This window comes from Mustelus asterias, chromosome 17 (genome assembly GCF_964213995.1).
Source record: "Mustelus asterias chromosome 17, sMusAst1.hap1.1, whole genome shotgun sequence".
Taxonomy (NCBI): Eukaryota; Metazoa; Chordata; class Chondrichthyes; order Carcharhiniformes; family Triakidae; genus Mustelus; species Mustelus asterias.
The window spans coordinates 46,070,346-46,097,392 of NC_135817.1; the positions used below are offsets into that span (position 1 = coordinate 46,070,346).

At 43.4% G+C, this 27,047-nt stretch overlaps 1 protein-coding gene across 2 annotated transcripts in view; it reads left to right on the forward strand.

The window, feature by feature from the left end:
- epha6 (eph receptor A6) overlaps positions 1–27,047 on the forward strand; it is a 647,719-nt gene that overhangs the window by 538,790 nt on the left and 81,882 nt on the right. For both annotated transcript variants that reach the window (XM_078232548.1, XM_078232549.1), the window contains one exon: positions 21,574–21,644. In XM_078232548.1, the coding sequence (XP_078088674.1) occupies positions 21,574–21,644 (71 nt within the window). The remainder of the gene's footprint in view (positions 1–21,573; positions 21,645–27,047) is intronic.

A 27,047-nucleotide genomic window follows, 5' to 3' on the forward strand; every position in this document is an offset into this window, starting at 1 on the left:
TGCATGTGGTTGTGTATATCCATCAGTCTTCCTGCAGCCTTACCCATCAAAATCCTCATCTGAGTCATGCAACAGAACTAGGTGTGTGTTCTACACCCTCGGGTGAGCAGGCACCTCCACTAGCCTTTCTCCCTGCCCTGGTTTCTGCAAACCTCTGCCCAGTATCTCACAAGTGTAGATCTCTCCTCTATTGAGCATATATAAGGCCCCTATTCAAGAAGGGAAGGAGACAGTCAGAAAACAGGAAAGTAGAGGCCAGTTAACCTAATATCAGTTATCTGAAAAATGCTAGAATTCAAAGGAGATAGTAGCAGGACATTTAGAAAATTATAAAACAATAAGACAGAGTCACCTTGGCCTTGTGAAAGGGAAATCATGGTTGATACATTTATTGGAGTTCTTTGAGGATGTAACAAGCAGGATGGATAAAGGAGGCCATTGAGATATAGGGTATTTGGATTTGAGAGATTACTGCACAAAGGCTCAATGCATTGGGGATGAAGTATAAGCATAGATAGCGGATTGGCTAAATAATAGGAAACAGAGTGGAATAAATGGGTCATTTTCAGATCAGCAAGCTTTAACTTGTGGAATGCTGCAGGCATCAGCACTGGGGTTTCAACTATTTATGGTGTACATTAATGACTTACATGAAGGGACTGAACGTATTGCAGCTAAATTTGCAGATGATTCAAAGATAGATAGTTGTGAGGAGGGACACAAAGGGAGGGGCAATTCATCTGCGGAGAACCATTTTGCAGGCTTCGCGCTGGGTGTCATGGCCTCCGCGAGTCTAAGATTTCCAGAGTAATCAGCATTTCCATTTTGCACCCGGGAATGAAGTCTCCTAGCGTGTCCCCCCCCACCCCCCCCCCCCCACGCCTCCCCACCCTGCCACACTGGGAGTTATTCACTCCAATAGGGTTTACTCTTGCTCCCCACTGAACAAAGAACAAAGAAAATTACAGCACAGGAACAGGCCCTTCGGCCCTCCAAGCCTGCACCAACCATGCTGCCCAACTTAACTACCCTTCCGGGGACCATATCCCTCTATTCCCATCCTATTCATGTACTTGTCAAGACACCCCTTAAATGTCACTACTGTATCCACTTCCACTACCTCCTCGGCAACGAGTTCCAGGCACCCACTACTCTCTGTGTAAAAAATCTGCCTTATACATCTCCTTTAAACCTTGCCCCTCGCACCTTAAACCTACGCCCCCAAGTAATTGACTCTTCCACCCTGGGAAAAAGCTTCTGACTATCCACTCTGTCCATGCCTCTCATAATCTTGTAGGCTTCTATCAGGTCTCCCCTCAACCTCCGTCGCTCAAGTGAGAACAAACCAAGTTTCTCCAACCTCTCCTCATAGCTAATGCCCTCCATACCAGGCAACATCCTGGTAAATCTTTTTTGTACCTGCTCCAAAGCCTCCACATCCTTCTGGTAGTGCAGCGACTGGAATTGAACACTATATTCCAAGTGCGGCCTAACTAAGGTTCTATAAAGCTGCAACATGACTTGCCAATTTTTAAACTCAATGCTCCGGCCAATGAAGGCAAGCATGCCGTATGCCTTCTTGACTACCTTCTCCACCTGCATTGCCACATTCAATCACCAGGCAAGACTGTTCTCTTCCTGTTGGGGAGCACTTCAGCGGTCACGGGCATTCAGCCTCTGATCTCCGGGTAAGCGTTCTCCAAGGCGGCCTTCACGACACACGACAGCGCAGAGTTGCTGAGCAGAGACTGATAGCCAGGTTTCGCACACATGAGGACAGCCTCAACCGGGATATTGGGTTCATGTCACACTATTTGTAATCCCCACAACTTGCCTGGATGTGCAAAATCTCACTTGCTGTCCTGTCTGGAGACAATATACATCTCTTTAACCTGTGCTTAATGCTCCCTCCACTCACATTGTCTGTACCTTTAAGACTTGATTAGCTGTAAAGACTCACATTCCAATCATTATTCATGTAAATTGAGTTTGTGTCTTTGTGCCCTGTTTGTGATCAGAACTCCCACCCACCTGACGAAGGAACAGCCTATTCCGAAAGCTAGTGGCTTTTGCTACCAAATAAACCTGTTGGACTTTAACCTGATGTTGTGAGACTTCAAACTATCTACACATCCTTTCCCAGACTCATCATCCACCAAGTCCTTCACTGATGGGAAACATCCACTGGAGGGAAGGGAGGCCATTGAGTCCACCCCGGGAGGTCGGAAGTTAGGGAAGGGTGCCCCTTGGACATTGCCAGCCTGGCACCCTGGCACTGCCCAAAGGGAAAACTGGCAATGCCCAAGGGGCACCTTGGCACTGCCCACAAGCATCGGACAGTGCAAGTGGGAGTGGGGCCAGAGGGAGCAGGGCCAGAGGGGCAGAGTCTATTGGGGGTGATCGGTGGGGGTGGGGGGTCCCACTGCCACTCTGCATTGGGATCGCAGGCAGAGGGAGGGAAGACGTTACCAGGGCTGGACATCCAGGTGGGGGTGGTGGTGTGGAGTGCCTTGGGGTCAGGACTGTTAGTGGGGAGGAGGGGGTCGGGTCAGAGCTGACCAAGGGGGACGGGGATCAGGGAGATTGGGGCTTACCCAGGGAGGTTGATCGGGAGGCCAGCAATGCGGGGCCACTGCGCATGCCCCAATCTCCAACGCTGACAGATCGGCGTATGCAGTGGCCCACTCAGCGCTATGCTGCCAGACTCTTGGGCAGGAATAGGCCCCACCCCCCACCTTTCGGAGGGAATCCTGCTAGGGCACTCTGTGATGCACAGGATGTTGGAGATTGATTCTGGAAATCATGCTTAAAAAAACAGCGGGATTTACTCCCATTTCCCACGAATTGGGGACTTGAGTTTTTTTTAGGAGAATCCCAGCCAAAGAGTCTGGAAAGGGACATAGGCTAAATGAGTGAGAAAAAGTTGGCAGATTGAGTATAATGTGGGAAAATATGAGGTTATCCCATTGTCAGAAAGAATAGAGAAACAAAATATTGTTTAAATGGAGAGAAACTTCAGAATGCTGCAGTACAGAGGAAGCTGGGTGTCCTTGTATATGAATTGCAAAATATTAGTATGCAGGTAGAGCAAGTAATTGGGAAGGCAAATAGAGTGGTGACATTTACTTCAGAAGATTGGAGGATAAAATTAGGCAGCCTTTCTACAACTGTACAGGGCATTGAAGTGACTACACCTAGAATATATTCAACTAACCATGATCTTATTGAATGGTGGAGCAAAATTACTGGACTCCTATTTCTTAAGTTTTATGTTCTTGCAGTCCTAGACCTCCCTTTTAAGAAGTGCTGATTGTCTTTAAGCAGTGTTAGCCACTTGCAAAATGTGGGCAGCCAGTGAACAAGATGGAGAGCACTGGCTGCATGAAGCAATCTTGTAAAACAGCAGGGAGCATGATTTGCCACGTGCCTACAACACAATAAATAGCCATGGGGTAATCCCACACCATGATCCCCTTACACATCATCTGCCGTGATCAATTTAACCCCTTAAGTCTTGCATTCAGAGTAATCAATTCTGAACCATGTTAATATTTAATTATCAGAGATTGTATTTCTTGTGACTCATTTTTTACACAGACACAGAAATGAGAGATTAGTTTGCAAGGAAATTTTCCATTTGAATTCTGACTTATTCATATGAAACCATATTAGCAATTGTGTAATATTTATAACTGAATGATTGAATCTGTCACCTGCAACTGATTTAAAAGTATTCAACGTAAATACTCCCACAAGGTTGTGATTCCCTGCCCAGTGACGCAGTTGAGGCTACCCCATTGAATGTTTTTGAGGCAAAGATAGATTTTTGAACAGTAAAGGAATTAAGGGTGAGCGGGCAGGTAAGTGGAGCTGAGTCCACAAAAAGATCAGTCATGATCTTATTGAATGGCGAAGCAGGCTCGAGGGGCCAGATGGCCGACTCCTGCTCCTCGTTCTTACGTTCTTATGATTATTTATTGGTTTGGCGTCACATTCGCAGCATGTTCTCGATCTTCATAACGTTGCAAGGGCCAGGGGCCATGTGGTTACTGAAGTGTCATCGCCAATGGTCCCAGTTGTTTTTAACATAGACTGCTAGGAACAAGAACTCTGGGAACTTTGTTAACTATACACAATTATGAACAAGGATAAATAATCAAGGATAAAAACTGCATTCATCGTGGACCCAAAATCATCACTCTCTGAGCCCTCTGGTCACACATGATCTGACATCACTAATGATGTATTTAGCAATTAGCATAATGGTGATTAACTCTTTATACTATATCTCCCCCCAAGTCTTTAACACTACCCATTAAACATATACACGTTATCCTACATCCCCCTATCCCGCACCTTTCTTTCAGAGTCTCTTGTGGAGGTGGCATTCACCTCTGAATGTGCTCCACAGCTCACTTGGAATAAATATAGGACATATGCTCTCCATATTCCTGCATGGATGGAGTTAAATCAGTAGGCTTCTGGTTTTCTGTGGAAAGTTGAAGAATGGATATTCTCTTCCTTTTCTTTGTGGAATTCCCTTGTGATGTTACAGCATCAGCAGCTTCTTCTCAAAGCAGTGTCTCCTGTTGTTTATCCAGCTGTAATGGTCTGCAATCCTCTGAAATCGGCAAGTAGGAATGGGCAATAAATGTTGGCCCAGCCAATGCCACCCACATCCCGTGAATGAATTTTTAAAAATTCCAACAAGTCCAATGTCTGGGAAAAGTATCTGTTGCTTAAGCACATTCAATGATTCCTACACCTGGGATGAGATGTTGTGCAGTTCCAATGTCAAACTCATCAATGAATCAGATGGACAGATGAAGATTATTCTCCAGCAAGGTTAATAATTCTTTTGTTGGCACTGTATGTGGTTCTTGTATTATGTGCACATTCTGCCCTCACACCAATGTATCTCTTCACTTCATTGGGCCTTGACACCTCAGGGGCTTCAGCAATCAAATCAATACCTGGAGTGGAGCTGGATTTCACTTCTGCTTCCGTTGCTCAATGGTGTTTTACCAGATTAGCTTGTTGTTTTATTCCTTGTACATCCAAAATGTGTGCGAGACGAACAAATGGTACTTCAGCAATTACTCCTTCAGTTTGAGATCAGATTTTCCCAAGTCAGATTTATTTTCTGCAATTGTTTGACTGGGATTTCTGGGAGTTTCTGTTCCTGGTTTGTCTTCAGGAAAGTTAGTTCCTGTATCAGGTTGTTCCATGTCACGGGTATCCTCACCAGAATGGTCAGGCAGATTGGTATCCTGGTCACCTTGCTCAGTGGTGTTCTGGTCACCTCCACATTCATCATCCTCCCTCTTGTCGAAGAGGTGTGAAATTTCTGCAATTTCCTCCTGTGGCTACAGGTTTATTACTGTTCCCAGGAAGACAGGCTTAGACCATTCTGGCTTGACTTGAGTTTCTAATGTAACAGGTGCATAAAAGAGCTGCAACTCTATGCAAGCTTCTCTCCTTAGTAAAGAACAATCTTGATTATGAATAGCATGCTGAGTGTCGGTGAGTTCTCTCTCATTGCGTTGAAACGCATCAGTCATCTGCCCTTCCACCTTCACTACAGTGCTCCTAGACCATGAAGTCAAATGATAGATGGCTGGAGAAACTCAGAGTTCAACCACTGTACTATATCAGAAAGAATTGGCACTCTTACTTCCGTGTCAAATTTAAAATTCATTTTGTGGCCATTGGCCATGATTTCTGCGCTCCAAAAATTCCCCTTGGATGTTGCAACCTCGTCCACGAAAGGCATTTCATTCGTCTGTAGATTCAGTTTCTAGGGTAATGGTTGACCAGGCTGGTCTCTCTGTAAATCTTTGGACTGGAGTTGAAAGCTTTCTGCTGTGGCATACTGCTTTAAAATGGCCCCGTCTCCTGCAGGAATCACACTCTGGCAGGACAGTCTTCATGTCAGTGGGGTTTTCTTGCCAGAATGGAAGCATCAGATGATGGTGGTGACCGCTCCATCTTCATTATAGGTTTGTTGCTTACTGCCACTGGTAGCTCTATTGCTCACGAACTGGATTGAGTTACTGGTCTGTCACCACAAAGGTTTTCAATCACCCTGGATTAAAACTCCATTCTGTTTCCATAGCTCAGCCTGTCTTGCTAATCGCACTGCCTTCGACAATGATAGATCCTCCCTGGACTGCAGAAAATCAGAGGAGGATTCATCAAGCACTCCCATCACAATGCAATCTCGGAGAGGGGTCATCCTTTAGGGCACCATGTTCGCAGCTATCAGGCAAATTTCATTAATGAAAAAAATCAGTACTTTTTCTGGATTCCTGAATGTTCCTGTTAAACCTCATCATGGTCTAGATAATGTTCCCCTGAAGACTGAAATGCAAATCAAAGGCTTAATAACCTCTTCATTGATTGTGGTATCCTCATTAACACCCTGTGTTATAAAAATGTAATCTGCGCTGCTGCCAATAGAATAGAGGAATGTGCTGATTTGTTCTTTATCAGGCCTCCATTCTAACCCTGAACTGGTCCTATACTTGTTGAATCTACAACACCAGTTCTGCCAATGCGCAGCTTGGTTGGACTCTACAACATGGTCAAAGGATTTTGATAGAATAAAGACTTTCTCTCTGACCATCGGTTGTTTCTTTTCCTACCGATTCTCTGGGATTCTTCTGGGAGAAGAAAAAAATGGGTGCATTGGTCCCGGGACTGAAATTTCATTAGTAGTTCAAAAGCATCAGTGCCTGAGCTATCTCTGTTTGGGAAATGATGTTTGAGCCAATTGCACCCAAAGAAACGACGAAAAGGTGAAACAAGAAATAACTCGGTGGGAAATTGGACAGCCTGGTTTTGTGTTAAAACACACAAGCTGAGGAGATATTGGGTATGTTCTGTTATCTGGGCGCAAGTTGCTAATCACAGCTGTGGCAAGGGTTGTGAGGTTGTACTTGACCTCAGTGCCCCTAGCCGAGGGCAGGAGATATTTATCCCATTTTCATGCTCCTGAGTCCCTGCTAAAAAGTACCCAACATTCAGACAAATCTAGCTTGGCTGCAATGGTCTCTTTCCCAGATCTGTGAATCGGGCACTAGGGCTACAGACTACATCACAGGATGATTTCAGAAAAGAATGGGTGAACTTGATAAATAACAAGAAATGGGACAGGGGAAAACGGAAACATTCTTCCTGATGTAAAACCAAATTAACTCAAGGTCGTGTATTTAAGAAGCAAAATGACTAGGAGCCATGTGTCATGGTTCCGAAACCAACTTACTGTTAAAAGCCCCAATTCTCACCACAGCACAAATTGTATATTTTCTGTTTTCTTTTATTTAACTGTTACTTGACACACCGTAATCTAGATTTTAATTGAAGTGAAATTACAGTTTTGTACATTTTCTACATCTGTTTATCTTTGTTCCTTTCAGTGTTTCCTATGTCATGTTAGAATTTTTATAAAGCAGACAATTTATTTCCTGCTCTCTGCTGGTACTCTTTTGTGATCAACCGTTAGGGGGTACATCAAGAAAGGAATTTGGAGAAAGTTGTCTGTACTTTTCCTTTCTGTAGGGAACTCAATATCACTGGCTAAAGTCTGAAATGAAAGTACTCAGCCTCTTTCTTTTCATTATCTTTAACTTTGGACTTTGGGATTAACTTTACAATGTTGACAATTCTTTATCCAGCATTCCACTGTAACTGTAAGCCAGAAAGACCAAAAGGCACATGTTCAGTTCTTGCTATGTACAGATTAGTCTGATCTTTGTTGGGGCTGCAACTGTTCTGCTGTTAAAGTTAAAGTTTATTTCTTAGCATCACAAGTAGGCATACATTAACACTGCAATGAAGTTACTGTGAAAATCCCCTAGTCACCACACTCCGGCGCCTGTTCGGGTACACTTGAGGGAGAATTTAGCATGGCCAGTCCACCTAACCATTACGTCCTTTGGACTGTGGGAGGAAACCGGAGCACCCGGAGGAAATTCCTGCAGACACGGGGAGAACGTGCAAACTCCGCAGGCAGTGACTAAAGCAGGGAATTGAACCCGGGTCCCTGGCGCTGTGAGGCATCAGTGCTAACCACTATGCTGTTGTAACTGTCCTTGGACAAAATCAGTCAACGTTTGTTTTGTGATCAACAAAATGATGGACGGTGTTGTTGACAGTGCTATCTGGTAGTACTTGCTCACCAGAGCTCAGTTTGGGTTGCACCAGGACTACTCAGCACCATACACCATAACAGCACTGGTCCAAACAGACAAAGAAGCTGAATTCCAGAGGTAAGGTGAGAATAACTGCCTTTCACATCAAGACAGCATTTGACCAAGCGTTGGTCACCACGGTAAATTTGAAGTCACTGGGAATCAGAGAAAACGCTCTACAGCCTGGAGCCATACCTGGCACCATGGAAGATGGTTGTGGTTGTTGAAGCCAATCATCTCTGTCCCAGGTGATCGCTAAAGGAGTTCTTAAGGCAGTGTCCTCGGCCCAGTCATCTTCAGTTGCTCCATCAGTGACCTTTCCTCCATCATAAGGCCTGAAGTGGGGATGTTCACTGATGATTGCAAAATGTTCAGAATAATTTGCAACTCCTCAGTCCATGTCCACTTGCAGCTAAACCTGGACCACATTCAGGCTTGGACTGATGAATTGCAAATAGCATCCATGCAAATACCTAGCAATAACTATCTCCAACGAGGGCAAATCGAACCACTACTCTTTGACACTTAATTACATTACCATCGCTAAATCCCACACTATATAGAATTTGGGGCTTGCCATTGACCAGAAACTTATAAACACTGTAGATAAAAGCAGGAAGAGGCTGGAAATTGTGCAGTGAGCGGCTCACCATCTGACTCCTGAAAGCTTGTCCATCATCTATAAAGCACAAGCCAGGAGTATGATGGAACACTCTCCACTTGCTAGTGAATACAGTTCCAATGACTCAAAAAGCTCAACACCATTCAGGGCAAAGCAGACCATTTGACCGGCACCCCATCCAGCAGCTTAAACTTTCACTTCCTCTACAACCGGTGCACTCTAGCATCAGTGTGCACCATATACAAGATAGACTGCAGCAACTCACCAAGGCTTCTTTGACAGCACCTTCCAAATTCCTGACTTCTACCACCTAGAAGAACAAGGGCAGCAAACATATGGGAACATCACCAGTTATTTAGCAGAAATGGCATAAGGATGAGCCTGCACCCCATGTTCCCCACGAACACAGCTTCCTGGGTTGAAACCTGAGATTATAGAATCATACTTACAGTCTTTCTGGGAATGGCAGGATCATGCATTCATGCATCTGGATTAATTACTTGAATTACTAATAATAGTCATTGTTGCAGTATCTAATCCATGTTTTGAAATTGCTCTATATTGTCCAAATGAAAGCTATTAAATGAAAAGCTATTAAACGTGATTTAATTATTTCAATGCAAATGGTCCTTGGCATTTTTTTGAGTATCATATAACTTTTTTGCATCCTACTTTCCGCTCGTTCACCTTTTTCCACATCACAGATAGTGACTGAACAGTGGGACTTAGACAGAAAGCATTGATGCATCAATGTCAAATTGTCTATGCACCAGAACACCTTTCTGGACCATCCTAGCCCATATTAAGCGCTGCTTGACAACCAGTCATTGATGCTTGTGAACCTGCCACTCTGTGATGCAGCTTGTCGCCATAGCAACTTACAGCACCAGAAAGGATCCACATCTCCAGTAACCAAATGAGGTTTTATTAACATCATCCCAAAACATGTTTGCTTTAAATGTTATTAATCTGCCCTGGTTGAAAACATTTTTGGTGCCAGTGCTGAAACTTCTTTTCAAATTCCATTTGTTATTATACTCCAACAGAATGTGCTTCATATACTGAGCTGCAAGTGCAGCTTAACACAGTGAAAAATCTAAAAATATGTACTTTAAAGTGACTGAGCCCATTGAAATTCTACACTTGGATCAGGTTTCTAAATTGATTCGGGTAGTATGTGTTAGGAATCCTTTTCGATTTTATATAATAATATAAATCTGATTATTCCAAACCCCTGAAACAAAGTCAGCCAAACATTAGAAGTTATCAATTAAGTACAATCTATCCCATTGACACAGGATGGGATGAATAGCAGCAACAAGTGAATCCATTCAGAATAAACAGGAAGAAAATAATGACCAGCCATTGCTCACATTAACCATTTGTATAATTAATGGTATTTTGTAAAAATGGGCATTTTTTTCCCCCTCATCTAATGGGGTCAACCCAATGCTGGAAAGCACCTGAGGTGCTGCGGGCTCTCGGACACGAGAATCCAAAAATAAACAATGCACCATCCACAGCTATGCATACACAAAATGATTCACATGCTAGGAACTGTTTGTTGATTGTATGCAAGATTCATTATGTGGTGTGATGTCCTAACTATGTTAGGGGTTGTGGGTTTTAAATAAAAAGAAAATGACATGGGTTGTACAGGTAGATTCGAATTAACAACAACAAGGTTTATTGAGGAGTTGTTACCTATATAGAGTAGAAACTGAAACTAAAGAGCAGCCTGTGAAATATCCGAATGACATTACCATCAAATCATGTGCTCAGCTCTTAAAGCAATCTTACAACCACTTAAATTTATAACATGGGACCAAGATTTATGGAAATGAGGGGCAGTCCTCATAATACAATCTGCATGGACAAGTAGCACCTGATAGACATAAAGCAAAGGGAGACCTGTGTTTGCTTCAGCGAGGTCTTTGTTGTTAATTGAACCTTGCTGTTCTTGCTTCATCTCATTGTTCCTGGTCTGGTTGGATAAAGAAATTGGGGAAATGTTTTGGAACCTTCCTGATAGATATTTAAAGCTATACTACATCTTTTATCTTTGGTTTTAGAACTAGATGTTACTATTACTGGTATTTTAATCAAGAAGCACAATTACAAAATCCATATCAGGATCAAGTAATCAGATTCGTATAAGGATCAAGTAATTATGTTCTTTTGCTTACAGCTATGAGTCTATCCACAGGTATTTGCAGGTTCTCAGTGCAAGAATTGTGCATATTGGTTCCCACAGTCATGTGCCCCCATTAGCCAGACTATACTCTCTCTCTATGGCTGTCATAGTTATCACTGTGTTGAACTTTTGTACAGTGGGCTCCTTCCTGACAAGTGGTGGAGATCTCAGACACATTTCCCAAGCTACAGTTTGCAATTACATCAAGCAGCCCACCAATACATTGGTTGCCAGGGCCAGAGACTTTGTAAGTGTTCACACGAATAGCATCCAGGAACAAGTGTGAGGCCTTCACTTCACCTGTGCATTAGAATTCCCACAGCTGTAGAACATAGCTGACTGCTCACATGACCATGCATGTACCATACCAAACAACTCCATTTATGAATAGTCAGAGTTACCAATCTGTGAATGTGTGAGTTGTTTGTGAATCTAGGAACATAATCATGTGCATCAATACTCCTTTCCATGGAATCGATAGTAATTCTTTCATCCTGTGGAATCTACAGATACATAAGCTGACCAAGAGGTAAATAAAATTGCTACCCAACTACAAGTTTAATTTACCAGTCACCAGACATTCTAATTGAGCATATCATGCTAGCAATGCACAACAGTAATCTCCATAAATTCCTGATCTCCTCAATAAATAAAACTTCGCAACTTCACCAGTGAATTCTGTCATATATCAGCATTCATCAATATTCCTTCATTTCTTTCAATAGCCTGGTTCTGTCACTCACCAAAAGAAATATTGGAACACATTGCAATTTCTGCAGCTTTTATTAACTCCTACGCTTCAGGTCTGTTCAGTGTGTTTTTCCTCAGTGCTTCCCCCTGCGACAGTGGATGGTATGTGTCTTTCCTTATTTAACAATGAGGTCCATCTAAACATTTCCACAGTGGGAGAAATAGCTTAGATAGACAACTGTTGGAGGTGGTGTCTGTCTCGGGTAAAAGGTGGCCAGCTCTTGTCTTGTGCCGGCAAAGGATTTCCCTACAAATACAGGATGACTCCAGAAATGGTTATTTAGGCCTTTATGTTCACACACTGTAAATGTAGTAGCAAGGAGATTTCAGATTAGGGGGGTCACATCACCCTTGGAGATGTTTCTGTCACCAATATTTGTTCCTTCAATCCCTCTGCTGTTGGACATTTCCTGAATGTAGCTCCAAGATCCGTGTGAGAGCATACACAGCAGTGAGATTGTTTAAATCATGCACGATGGTTGGCTCAAGCTGATTGCCAGATAAGTCTTTGATGTCTCCCTAGACAGAAGATTGCACCTTCTGCAGTTCCATCTCTAATTTTTCCTCCTCACTGATGTGTGTTTTACCAAGTACGTTCTCCTACAGCTCACTAACAACACCCCCAGTCTCCTGAGGTGATCTGTGGTGTTTGTTGCTGTGATGGTGGATGATGCAGGGTGCTGTGAGATCCTAGTTTGAGGCTGCTTATGAAGCTCCACCACGTCCTTCTGCTGGCCACCTGCAGACCCGAAAGGAGAACATGTTTCATAAGGTTTGCAGTAAAAACACCTCTTGAAATATTGCTGCTCATGACGAGATAGTTCAGTGTTACATGGAAATGCTGCAATGGCTGATTGTGTGTGAGAGGGAGAAGGAATGTAATGGAATAAAGAGAGAAGAATGAGAAACAGAGGATACTAATCATGGGCTTGAAAGAGAGTTTATTGTAGATATAGGCTCCCCAAGCACCAAGAATACCAATCACATTAGTGAATGTGTGAACATGCACAATTGAGGAACTTATACTGAGATAATACTTGGTGCTTGCTGTACTTAGTAGGTGATGAGGTCAGCACTATGGTTGACAATAGTGCACAGTTTGATGGAAGTTCATAAGCATGTTTTCTGCAGTTAGAAAGATGGTGAATAGGTACAGTTCAAAGCCTTTTAACTGTATGATATTTATAGCAAAGAATAATAGAGGTTTCATTACACAGGTGTTGCATTACATTTGCACACTTGCCACAATAATCTTGTGTAAACCAGTATATTCTGTTTGGACAAAGAAGCTGCATTTATACACTCAGTCACTTCCTTCTGGTAGTTCTGTCTTTACTGGGTGAAACTCTCCATAGCGACCCACCTGCACTGCAAGACTTCTTCCAGCAAGACTTCCAAAAGCCAATCATTGAATGGTGTCCTTCATCTTCAGCCATATTTCTGCCAGGAAACAAGAATGTCTTGCTATAAGAGCCAGTGATACTCTTGAGAAAATCAGTAGAGAAATAAGATTCACCAATCTAAAATACAGAAGGCCAGGTACAGCAAAATCCCAGGGGATCTATCCACAAATTCAGGTTCAGTGGAGCTTTATGATAGCCAAGGAGGCCCCACTGCCACATGAATACATCCCTATGCAACCTGATATGCCTACCAATGGAAAAGCTCTGTCATCTTTTACTGCTTAGTGTGCCCTCTTCAGATGTGCATGATACAGCCTATCATGTCTTCACTGCAGTCAAACTTTCAGGCTGTAGTGTGAAATCCCGGAGCATCCCAACAGCTTTAGCAGCATTGGCTAAGGCAACAGGCAGGCGAGCAGACAGGCATTCATTAGACTCTACCAAAACTCTTCAGGGTCATCAGCATTCCAAGGCTCCTCAGTTGAAGAATGTACCGCATCTACAACTGCAACATTTGTCAGTTCTGTGCGCGTCAACCACCTCGGTGTACGTTTCCATGATCATCTCTGCTGGAATTTCCATGCCCGTCGCCAGCAAAAAGTACCCCGCCATCGGGTTGGTTGGTCGCACCCTGCTCATCCTCATCTTGGCATCTTGTGCAGTCAATGCCATGTCTTATCTCAAATCAGTCCAGCCATCCTTTCCCGCAGGTGAACCCCCTACATCCTAGCTTCTTCCCCAAGGCAATTCCCCTTTCCTGCAGCATTGGACTGGAGTTGGAAATGTTCTCTACTTGGGCTGCCTTGAACCATGTTATCTAACCTTCTTAAATGTTGAGAAAGGCAGCCATTCTCATCCTCTTCCTTGCTGGAGATAATGCCTGCTTGTCGAACTGTTCATCGAATCATAGAATCCCTACAGGAGGGTGGCACAGTGGCACAATGGTTAGCACTGCTGCCTCTCAACGCCAGGGACCTGGGTTCGATTCCCAGCTTGGTTCACTGTCTGTGTGGAGTTTGCACGTTCTCCCCGTGTCTGTATGGGTTTTCTCCTGGTGCTCCGGTTTCCTCCCACAGTCTGAAAGACGTGCTGGTTAGTTGCATTGACCCAAACAGGTGCCGGAGTGTGGCGACTAGGGGAATTTCACAGTCACTTCATTGCAGTGTTAATGTGAGCCTTACTTGTGACTAATAAATAAACTTTAACTGGGAATTGAGCCACAAGAAGACCATTTGACCCATTTGTTCACTCTTTATTCAACCAAACAAAATTAATTCAACTGCTCTGCTTTCTCTTTCCTTTGCCTGAGATATTTACCATGTACCTTGTTCCGGTTCAATCCTATTTCTCCAGAGAATCATTCTCCATACAGCTGTGCTCTTTTATTTCCTTGGAATTTACATTAGTAGGAATACAGCTGGTGAAACATATTTTGCAAAGTTGTCATATTTCTATTTACTTATGAATCATATTGCACATATGTTCATTTCAAGAACAAATACCATGTAGGCAAGTGATTAAAGTGAATCATTGCTAATTAATTTAGTCGTAGATATTGTTGCCTTTGAGTTAGACAGGAACTAAGTGTGTTAAACGGTATCCATCCAAGCATTGTCGTTTGTCTGTTGTCATGTTGGATAATCTGATTTTTCACTTGGGTGATCCAAACTTCAACCAGATATCAAGGGACTAGTTTTCCTGAAGTTATGACTGAAACAGGAATTCTGTGGAGAGCATGTGTTCTGCCCGCCTCTTAGTGTCCCCAAGAGGTGGCAGCCATTTGAGACCTGTGCCACATTAATGTATCTGGCACGCTATGAACACTTACTTCTGCAGTCTTAATTTCTGAGAGGATGAAAGATCAGCCAGGTCTCAGGCAGACTCAGCCGGCAGGTTCAAGTCTGAGGGAGGCATGCGAAGAGGCAGTTGAGGGGAGAGGGACCTTCAGTTGGCTGGAAATTGTTTTTTATGGATAGTCTTTAGGCTGTACAAAACTTACAAATATCTGGATTGAGTTGTTAGCGGACACAGGTTTACAGTAAAATCTCCCTAATTTGACACGAATTGGAAATCATGTTGAAAAAGACCACAGGCTAACTGGTGTGGGAAATGAAAAATTGTCATTCTGATGCAGGACTGGGCGTTCTTCTAAGGTGGGAAAAGAGGAATAGTTTGAGCTTTGCTCTGCTTGTGTTGTACCTTCCGTGACTGCTGAACCCGATTCGAGAGCCACATCTCCAATCGTACACCTGACAGATGTTTCCGGGAGGTGGAATTGGTCCTTCGACTCTAGGTCACTGGTATTCCTTTCTCTGGCTCCTTTACTGGGCTTCCTCTTGCTATCGGGTGTCCTCGAAGAATTATGTCCCTTGAGCCAGGAGGTTCTTCCAAATAAGTTTCTTCTGAGCAAGGGTCTCCCAGGCATTGACGTCTATGTTGCGTTTCTTGAGATAAACCTTCAGGGTGTCCTTGAAGCACTTCCTTTGTCCTCTTCTTATTTGAGTGCCTTCCTTGAGCTGAGCGAAGAAGGTTTGCTTTGGCAGTCGAGACTCTGACATCCTAAGCACATGGCGGGCCCTGCAGAATTGGTTTCGGATTATCGTGACCTCGATGCTGGTCCTTTTGGGTCCTTCAAGGACACTGATGTTAGTACACCTGTCCTCCCAGCTGATGCGGATAATCAGACTGCACTGATGGTACCTCTCCAGGATCTTAAGCTAGTGTCTGTACGTAGTCCAAATTTCTGAGCTGTATAGAAGAGTTGGGAGGATGCCTGCCTTGCGTACGAGTATTTAGTATCAGCACAGATTTCATGGTTGTTGAAGACTCTCATCTTTAGGCATTAGGTGGTGTCACTCATGGATTGGATTCGGTGTTGGATTTTCACATTGATGTCAGCCTTAGATGAGAGGTGGTTCCCCAGATAGGAGAGTGCACTTGAAATAGGAAGTTTCTATTGCTTAGCACTACCTTCCCTCACCTTGCTAGACACATGCACACATCAGATTTCTCCCCTATCTCATAATGTGGTAGAATTAGTTATTTTGCACATGTAATTTGAATTGGTAGTGATGCTAAAGCCATGTGCCTTCCTGGAGGTCTATGCTGGACCATTAGCCCTTCCGGCACAAGTTGCTGCGTTCCATGTTGAGAAGGGCAATAGCATTGGTGCTTCCTGTGGGTAACAGTCTCCCAGCTGATACGATAACGGGATACCAAATTTAGGCCATGCAGGTCTAACATTCACATATCATCCATGAAGGACCCATGAGTTCAGCTGCACCATGTTATGAAAGGGCCAGGCAGCCAGTGTGCAGGTGGCATGATTTTGAAGAACTTCTACTTTTGCAAAGTCCCTGGAAATACTTGGGAATGTTCCTGGATGTGGCTTAGCAGAGTGTGTCACTGGTTCCTGACAGGAAGGACAGAGATCAGATGACTTGTCCATGCAGATGCTGTATAGGAGCTGCAGCAAAAATGCATCTGGGTTTTCAGGATGATGGAGAGATGAAGCAGAGGATATGGAGAGGGCAACTTCTGTGCAATGCCCTCTTCCAGTTTGGAGTCAGACTCCTCCATGTTCCTTGACAGTGATAGGAGACTGTCTGGTCAGCCTCTCAGTATACAGGCCAATCAATGTTGTCCAGCCTCTGCAATGTCCCCATCTGAGAATCCTGCAGCAGAACCTATTTGTGACCTCACAAATTCTGGTCTCCCTTACCGGGAAAACAGAGCACACCAATTTTTAGCCCTTCAAGTGTTTCAATGAAATTTCCTAATTCACAAAGGGTGGCACAGTGGTTAGCACTGCTGCCTCACAGCACCAGGGACTCTAGTTCAATTCCGGCTGTGCTGTGGTCACTCTTACCGCTCATGGACAGGTGCATCTGCAGCCCACAGATTGGTAAGGATGAGGTCAAGTATGTTTTTTCCTCTTGTTGGTTCCTTCACCACCTGCTGCAGATCCAGTCGAGCAGTTAAATCCTTATAAGGTAGGGAGATTAGAGGGGTTACGGGGATAGGGCCTAGGTAGGATGCTCTGTCAGAGAGTTGGTACAGACTCAAAGGATCAAATGGCCTCTTGCACTGTAGGGATTCAATGATCCAAAGGGAACATCAGAAGTTGTCAGAATCCCAATGCAGTCTTACTCCCACCCGGTGTTATCATAGAATCCCTACAGTGCAGAAGGGGGCCATTCAGCCCATCGAGTCTGCACAGACAACAATCCCACCCAGGCCCTATTCCCATAACTCCACATATTTACCCCGCTAATCCCTCTAACCTATGCATCCCGGGACACTATGGGGAAATTTAGCATGGCCAATCAACCTAACCCACACATCTTTGGATTGTGGGAGGAAATCCACGCAGACATGGGTAGAATGTGCAAACTCCACACAGACAGTGACCCAAGCTGGGAATCAAACCCAAGTCCCTGGAGCTGTGAGGCAGCAGTGCTAGCCACCGTGCCGCCCCCTTGTATCAATCCCTCAGAGCTGCACTGAAGTGTCAATTTATATCTGTGTGCTCAAATCTCTGGGGTGGCTCAGGCCAAATCGAACATTATAGATTATAACCCTCATAATACGGATTTAAGTTTGGTTATATGTAGTCTATAATTGAGATTCCTCGAGTTTTAATTTGAAATCTGAATCTATTTGAGAGTATTCATATAATTAATTATCATTGACAGCTTAAACAAAAATTTGCATTTGAATCCACAGCTCCTTTTGTTAATTTAAATAACTAATGTAATCATTCAATAGAAAATAACAGATTATAAATACAATTCTTGACCAAAGGATTATAATTTATGTTTTTTGAGAGATAATTAGCATCACAGATGAGAACAGATAATGAAGCAGTCTAAGCCTGCAAGCAACAAGACTTGGACGACATCCAGGCTTGAGCTGATAAGTGGCAAGTAACATTCGTGCTACTCAAGTGCCAGGCGATGATCACCTCTAACAACAGAGAATCTATCCATCTCCCTTTGACATTCAACAGGATTGCTATTGCTGAGTCCCTCATCATCAACAACTTTTGGGTCTCCATTGACCAGGACCTTAACTGGACCAACTACACAAATACTGTGGCTAAAGAACAGGTGGCTAAAGCTGTGACTTACCTCATGGCTTTCCAGAACCTTTCCACCATCTGCAGGACACAAGTCAGGAGCATGATGGAATACTCTCCACTTGCTCCAACGGCACTCAAGAAGCTTGACACTATCCAGAATAAAGCAGCCCCATTTAATCTGTACTCCATCCACCACCTTAAAGATTCAGGGCAAGATCTTCCAGCTGTTAGCACCAGTGGGATCTTCCGGTCTCACTGATGGCGCACCCCCAGCTATTTCTTGGCGAGGTGGGATGGAAGTAATGGGAAATCTCATTGACAGCCACGGGACCAGAAAATCCTGCCAACCCCCAACAGCGGGCCACCCACCTACAAAACTGACTGCAGCAAATCACCAACACTTCTGCAACAGCATCTCCCCAAATGTGTGATTTCTGCCATCTGGAAGGGCAAGGGCAGCAGGTGCAAGCGAACACGAGCACCTATAACTTCCTTTCTGAATCACATACCATCCTGACTTGGAAATATATCACCATTCCTTCATCATCTCTGGGTCAAAACCCTAGAACTCCCTCCCAAGCAGCATTGTGGGGATACCTTCATCCTACTCATGCTCTCACTCTCCCTTTCCATCTCCCTTTCCATCTCCCTTTCCATCTCCCTTTCCAATTCCCTTTCCAACTCCCTTTCCAACTCCCTTTCCATCTCCCTTTCCATCTCCCTTTCCATCTCCCTCTCCCACTCCCTCTCCCACTCCCTCTCCCACTCCCTCTCCCACTCCCTCTCCCACTCCCTCTCCCACTCCCTCTCCCACTCCCTCTCCCACTCCCTCTCCCACTCCCTCTCTCACCCCAAACGCCTCCCACATGCACACAGCCCCATACACACACACGGCTACAGCTTCTCCGCACGCACACACACCTGCCTCCCCACACATAGAAACAACCGCCAAACACACCCAGCCCCCAAGAACACACACACAGCCCCACCCCCACACACAGACTCATACACCCACATGCAGCCCCTTCCCTCACCACACACAAACACACACTTGCTCACCATCCCCAAAAAGCACATAGCCCCACACACATGCACGATTAGACACGCCACCCTCCCCCATGCAGAAAAGCCACACACACACCTTCCACAACCATCACATCCTCCCTCACACTCTGACACATTCCCACAGGCACACACACACACAGGCACCCATACGCAGCCCCGCACACCTACACACAGACTCACCGCCCCCGCCACCCCCCCCCCCCCCCCCGCCACCCACACGCGCACACACACACACATTGTGCAAATAAATGCATTAAAAATATTTTAAATGTCAGTATGTTGTCATGGCTACAATTGCGGTGCAATCTCTTGTTTGTTTCAACAAGAATATTTCAGAAATATCACCCTGGCGGTTACAGGACCAATTTTGTATTTATATAATGAAATGGTTGCAATACCTTCATATTTAATTCATTACAAGGTTAAGAGCTGATATGGTAAATGCTTTAATGGTGTAACTTAACTCTTCATGCAAAGCAGCCATTGCTTTCCAGAACAAATTAATTGTGTGAAATCGTTCGAGATATTTTGACACTGTAAGATATTGTATGAAGGTCAAGTATTATCATTATTAATTAGGCATTGTGGCTTCCCCCTCTCTCCTGAAAACAATGGTTTTGGAATATCACAGATTTATATTTACAGTACATCTGTTTATAACCAACAATAGACGTTTCCATGAGAGAAGATTGCTTGCTATTAACTGACAATCAACTGACTTTCATTATGCCATATATTAACATGTATCTCAAAAGTGAACATGGGGCAAAGCCAGAAGTATTGAAATATTTCTGAATTGTGATGGACTTTAAGAATGGAGAGTGAAATTTGAAGCTAGCCATAAAATAGCACATTTAACATTGAGATAGCAAGGTACTGATTAATCGGCTGTTAGATAACCATTATCTAGGCTATGGATTCTCAAATGAGTGATTGTAGCAAACATCCACAATAAACAAAGGCCTGTTTCTTGTGATAATGCCGCTTTGCTAGAAGTAATCCGTTTTGTGGATTGGTGCCTCTTGTGCAACATGCTAGATATTATTAAACGTCATCAGTCACTTCTGTTAGCTTTTATATTGTTATAGCCGGAATGGGAGGAGTGTGCAATTTATCTAGTCCCACAACTCTGCAGGTTGCACCATTAGTTTAAAAGTTTAATTCACTCACCAAAATAGCCAATTATTTACCTTCACCACTGTTAGTATAGAATAAAAGAGACTTTAACCAGGCTTCTTTTGATAAAATTTGAACATTTGATTTATTATAAAACAAATTTTAAGAAAACAGGTTACAAGAACTGGTTAACACACACTGTACTTTGGAAGTATAACTATCCCTTTTTAAAAATATCCCATCATGCATGCCCAAGTGTGTGCACACACTGACACACACACACACAAACACACACACATGGCAAACAGATAGGGTTTCTGCAGAGAAAGGCTTTGGAGGATAGGCCTTTTGGAATAAAGGATAAAGTTTGCAGGGTTTTAACACTGTCAATCTGGAGCTCTTTCATGTTGGTGGTCCCAATACATGTCAGGAGATTCTCACCAATGAAGCTTCAAAGTGGAGCAAAGTATAGAAGTGGATCAATTCTTGCCTTAGCTTGCATGTTTCCAAATGCAGATATGTATACTCAGATGTGGATTCTCTGACTGCAGGTTGATAACCACACATGGAATTTCAGACAAGGCAGCGAGAGAATGAATTAGGGTAGCTTTCTTTCTTGGTTTACTCCCTCAAACAGTGTTCAAAAGAACAGGTTCAAAATGTTATGCTCCCTTGTCAGATGACTTCCAAACTGCCTTTAAACCAGTTATTTTTCCCATCAATTAAAACAATCACAGTGCAAACAAGCACACAGCACTTCCGCTCTCGAGTACCATGCTGTTTAGATGATTTCTTGGAGAATGCATTGCTGCTTCCAGTCCAAAGGTGAAGTCTTTGTAAAGAAAAATCAAACTGTCCATGTAATGCAATGTCCATCCAAATTTTAAAAGGAAAATGAAGTGTGTGAAGATATGATTTTCCCAGCAGTATTCCTGTGTAGTATTTATATTGAAAGAACTTCTCACACAGTGAGCAATCCATCCTATTGCTTTCACAGATCCCAATAGGATGGTGTCCTCTAGACATTTCTAACATTTTACCTCAATGTCTGAGTTGCTTTGATAACTGTATTGAAGTTGATATGTGTTCTTTGAAGTTTGAAGTTTGCTGGGTGTGTATTTCATGGCTTTCACTCTCCTATGTTTGTGAAGGTGCCACTGGTATATTAAAGCAAAAATGAAATCTGAAGAAAAGAGGCGAACACATTTCCAAAATGGACACAGTAAGTAGAACCTAACCAAGTCTGAATAAATAATGACAAAATGGAAAGTCAGTCTGACTATACAAGCATTTTTGATTGCAACCTATGATCAGATTAACCACTGAATATATTTTAATTTAATTGCATTTATTCCAGGAAATTAAATCCATATGTAAGAGTATGACTGGCAGAACTTATTCATTTTTAGTCATAATTGTTGTCAGAAGTAAGGATTAGAAAAATATCTGACTCCTTAGACTGGGATAAGATATTTATGGCCTGAATGCAGCAGTCAACTGCAAACTGCTGACCTTAATGAAAGCATCTCTGAGGGGTCTGCTGATGTGAGGCAAACTTTAACTCTCTCAACGATTGTCACATAAGGCAGAATTTTCCCAACTGGGGTTTGGTGGGCTTAGAACCAGGGGTTGGGGGCGGGGGGGAGGAGGGAGTGCAGGGGAAACGCACGGGAAGGCTTCCAAGTGCATTCCTGCCACCAAGAACGTTTCTCATGGATGGGCGGGAATCCTGATCGGCTGCCTGCACCACAGAGTCGGGCAGCTAATTAAGTTGATTTTGGGCACAGTTAGGTCAGATTTTGCTGCTGGCAGCGCAGTCCATCTGCCACATGCAGGGATCACTATCCCAATGGAAGTGACAGTCTGGTTTGAGGGTGGGGGATCAAATCCAGAGGCTTCATGTCCCAATGAGAGGGCAGTATTCAGAAAAGAGCATTTAAAGTTTCTTTTATTAATGTCACAAGTAGTCTTACATTAACACTGCAATGAAGTTACTGTGAAAATCCCCTAGTTCCTCACACTCCAGTGCCTGTTTGGGTACACTGAGGGACAATTTAGCATGGCCAATGCACCCAACCAGCACATCTTTCAGACTGTGGGAGGAAACTGGAGGAAACCCACGCAGACGCGGGGAGAACATGCAGACTCCACACAGACAGTGACCCAAACCGTGAATTGAACTCGGGTCCCTGGCGCTGTGAGGCAGCAGTGCTAACCACTGTGCCACCCACGGTATGCCTGTATCTCAAATGATCCCTCCAGAAGAGTGAACCCTCCACTTTGGGGGAGGCGCCAAACAGCGTCAAGCCTCAGAATTTTTTATTTAAATGCACACATCCTAAAGTGCCTCCATGTGAGGTGTTCTCTCGATCCCTGAACTACTTTAGCAAGGTCCACCTCTCCTGGTGGACCTTTCAAGGCTGGAGGAGGAGGCTGCACAAATATCCCCATCCTCAATGATGGAGAAGCCCAGCACATCATCACAAAATATAAGGCTAAAACACTTCCAACAATCTTCAGCCAGAAGTCCTGAGTGGATGATCCATCACGGCCTCCTTCAGAGGTCCCTATCATCATAGATACCAGTCTTCAGCCAATTTGATTCACTCCATGTGATATCAAGAAATGGATGAAGGGATTGGTTACTGCAAAGGCTATGGGTCCTGACAATATTCCAGCAATAGCCCTGAAATCCGGTGCTCCAAAACTTGCTGCATCCCTAGCTAAGCTGTTCCAGTGCACTGGCATTTACCTGACAGTGTGGAAAAATTGTCCATGTATGTCCTGTACACAAGAAATAGAAAAGATCCAACCTGGCCAATTACCATCCCATCAGTCTACTCTTTGTTCATAAACAAAACGATGGAAGCGGCTCTTTAACAGTGCTATCAAGTGGCACTTATTCAGCAATAACCTGCTTACAGATGCTCAGTAAGGGTTCAGCCAGGATCACTCAGCTCCTGACCTCATTACAGCCTTTGTTCAACCATGGACAATATGCTGAATGTCAGAGCTGAGGTGAGAGTGACTGTCCTCGACCTCAAGGTAGCATTTAACTGAGTATGGCATCAAGGAGCCCTAAGAAAATTGGAGTCAATTGGAATCTGAGAGAAAATTCTCCACTGGTTGGAGTCATACCTGGCACAACGGAAGATGGTTGTGTTAGTTGGAGGTCAATCATTTAAGTCCTCGGACATCTCTGCAGGAATTCCTCAGGGTAGTGTCGTCGGTCCAAACATCTTCAGCTGCAAGGAACCAAATTGGGATCCACGCAAGGAGGTAGAGGGCACGAGTGAGGTACTAAATGAATACTTTGCATGTGTCTTTACCATGAAAAAAAAAATTGCTAAAGTCATAGTGAAGGAAAAAGTAACTGAGTTACTGGATGGGCTAAAAACTGATAAAAAGATATTAGAAAGGCTGGCTGTACTTAAAGCTGGCAAGTCACCAGGATCAGATGAGATTTGTCGAAAGATGCTTAGGTAAGTATGGGTGGAAGTTACAGAGGTACTGTCCATAAATTTCCAATTTTGCTTTGGTCCTGAGGTAGAACTGAGGTAGACTGGAGAATTGCAAATATTATGTTTAATTATTACAATATAAATTGTTCATGATAGGATGTAAGAATCAACCCAGCAACTATAGTCCAGTCAGTTTAACCTCAGGTTAAAATGATTGAAAAGCTTTTAGAAATGATAATCCAAGCCAAAGTTAATGGCCATTTGGACAAATATGGATTAATTAAGGAAAGCCAGCCATGGCTTTGTTAAAGACAAATCATATTTAAATGAGTTATTTGAATGTTTTGATGAGATGACAGAGAGGGTTGTTGAGGGTAACAGTTAAAGTGGTGTCCATAGACTTCCAAAATACCAGTTAATAAAGTGTCACACTGTAAACTTGTCAACAAAATTGAAACCTTTGGAATAAAAGAGACAGTGTCAGAATAGATATGAAATTGGCTGAGTGACAGGAGACAGAATAGTAGTGAATGTTTTTTTTTTCAGATTGGAAGAAGATGTACAGTGGGGTTCTCTAGGTCAGTATTAGTGCCAATGCTTTTATTGATATATATTAATCACTTAGATTTGGAGTAGAGGGCACAATTTCAAAATCTGCAAGTGATACAAAGCTTGGAAGTATTGTGAACTGTGAGGATAGTGATTTACTTCAGGAGGAGATATACAGACTGTTGGAATGTACAAAAACTTGGTAGGAAGAATGAGGAGAAGCATTATAAAATAAAGGATACAATTCTAAAGGTGTGGAGGAACATAGAAGCCTGGAGGTACATGTGCATAAATTGTTGGAAATGCTAGGGCTGGTTTAGAAAGTGGTGAGAAAGGTATATGGGCTGTTAGGCTTTATAAAGTGGAGGTATAGAGTAAAAACGGAAGGTAGTTATGCAAAACCTTTATAAAACATTAGTTTGGGTTCAACTGGAGTATTGTGTCAAACTCTAGACACTGCACTTTAATAAGGAGAAGAAGGATTCAGCAAGGGCATTACATAAATTTACAAAATGGTTCCAGGGAAGAGGGACTTCAATTATATGAACAGATTGAAGGAGCTGAGTTTGTTCTTAGAGAAGAGAAGGTTAAGTATCGATTTGATACAGATGTTCAAAATCATGAGACATCTGGACAAAGTAGCTGGAGAAAAATTGTTCCCATTGATGGAAGAGTCAACAACCAGAGAAAACTGATTTTAAGGTGATTGGCAAAAGAACCAAAGGCAAGGTGAGGAAAAACCTTTTTACCCAGTGAATGGTTAGAATCTGGAATGCACGGCCTGAGCGTGTGATGGAGGCAGCTTCAATCATAGTGTTCAAAGGGAAATTGAGTAAGTTTCTGAAGAGAAAATAAACGTTCTGGGTTACAAGGAAAGGGTATGCACCAATGGGCTGAATGGTCTCCTCCTGTGCTGTAACCATTCTATGATTCTATTATAATGTAGAACAGCCCTGATGGATAATATGATCAGACCTATAATAGAGTCCTCAAATTACATGCTGATTGCTACTGAAAATTTCCAATGTGTTACCTTTCCCCACCCACCCATCTGCCTCTGTCCTCCAGCTGCATGGCACTCGGTTACTGTGCTGCTGACAAACACACCTCATGCTAAAACAACTAACCTGACAGCTTAAAGTTCCTCCAAGTACCAATTTTTGACTCAAGCTGAATGTAATGGGCACCGTATCAACTGTTTCATCACACATGCTGCTCACCTGTCAAAGGCATGTATATAAATAGACAAGCTGTCTAATTTTAAAGTCAGTCGGGGGTAATCTGGCAGAGTAGATAAGCTGTCCAATGTAGATCCCACCTATGGGATCAATGATATGGATGTAGGGTTACAGGAAGTGATGTTCAAATTTGGAGACAGTGTCAAATTAGGCAAAGTAAATAATTCTGAGAACCAAAGGAAGTTTCTAGATGAAGTTGAAAATATGGTGATTGAGGAAAAAGGGATCAGATAGAATTCCGTGTTAGAGTGAGAGGTACAGTTTGCCAAAAAATAAAATAGTTATACTTTGCACAGGGGAAGGTTACATGATGTTGAAAAATGGAGGGGGCTTTAGATTAACAACACATCAAAAACAATATGCAAATTGATAGACTATTAAAAATTAATGTAACACTGTACTGAGTTTACAGAATTTAAAAGCCAAGATGTAATAGTGAATCTGTACAAAACTTTAGTAAGACTGCTACTGGGACAAAGACCATGGCTGGGATTTTCCTCTCCCACCCGCCGTGGGATTAAGTGCACGCTCAGGCCGTGCATTCCAGATTCTAACTATTCACTGGGTAAAAATTTGGAGAGCGGCCAAAAGTATGTTCACTTTGCGCAGAAAAATCTGAGCAGTGAAGTTGAGTAAGTGTCCCCCTCTGTAATGCGGTGTTGGGAGTGCTCTCCTGGTCAGCATGGATCAACCTTTCCATTGTTAAGGGGAAGGGGGCCTCTACCTGAGTGCTGAGTTCGGGGCATCCTTTAAAAATAGTGCCCTGATCTTAGAAAGGTCAGGCTGTTTCCCTCTATGTAAGTTTACATCGATCAGGTGGCTGAATCCCACCTGAGAGGCGCTGCTAATGCCAGCGGAAAACATTCTGGTTTTCACCTTCGGCTATTGAATGGTAATGATTAAATGGCTATCTAGATCTAATCTCTTGATAAGAAGCACCCTCAGACTAACATAGAATAAAGAACAAAGAACAGTACAGCACAGGAAACAGGCCCTTCGGCCCTCCAAGCCTGTGCCGCTCCTTGGTCCAACTAGACCAATCGTTTGTATCCCTCCATTCCCAGGCTGCTCATGTGACTATCCAGGTAAGTCTTAAACGATGTCAGCGTGCCTGCCTCCACCACCCTACTTGGCAGCGCATTCCAGGCCCCCACCACCCTCTGTGTAAAAAACGTCCCTCTGATGTCTGAGTTATACCTCGCCCCTCTCAGCTTGAGCCCGTGACCCCTCGTGATCGTCACCTCCGACCTGGGAAAAAGCTTCCCACTGTTCACCCTATCTATACCCTTCATAATCTTGTATACCTCTATTAGATCTCCCCTCATTCTCCGTCTTTCCAAGGAGAACAACCCCAGTCTACCCAATCTCTCCTCATAG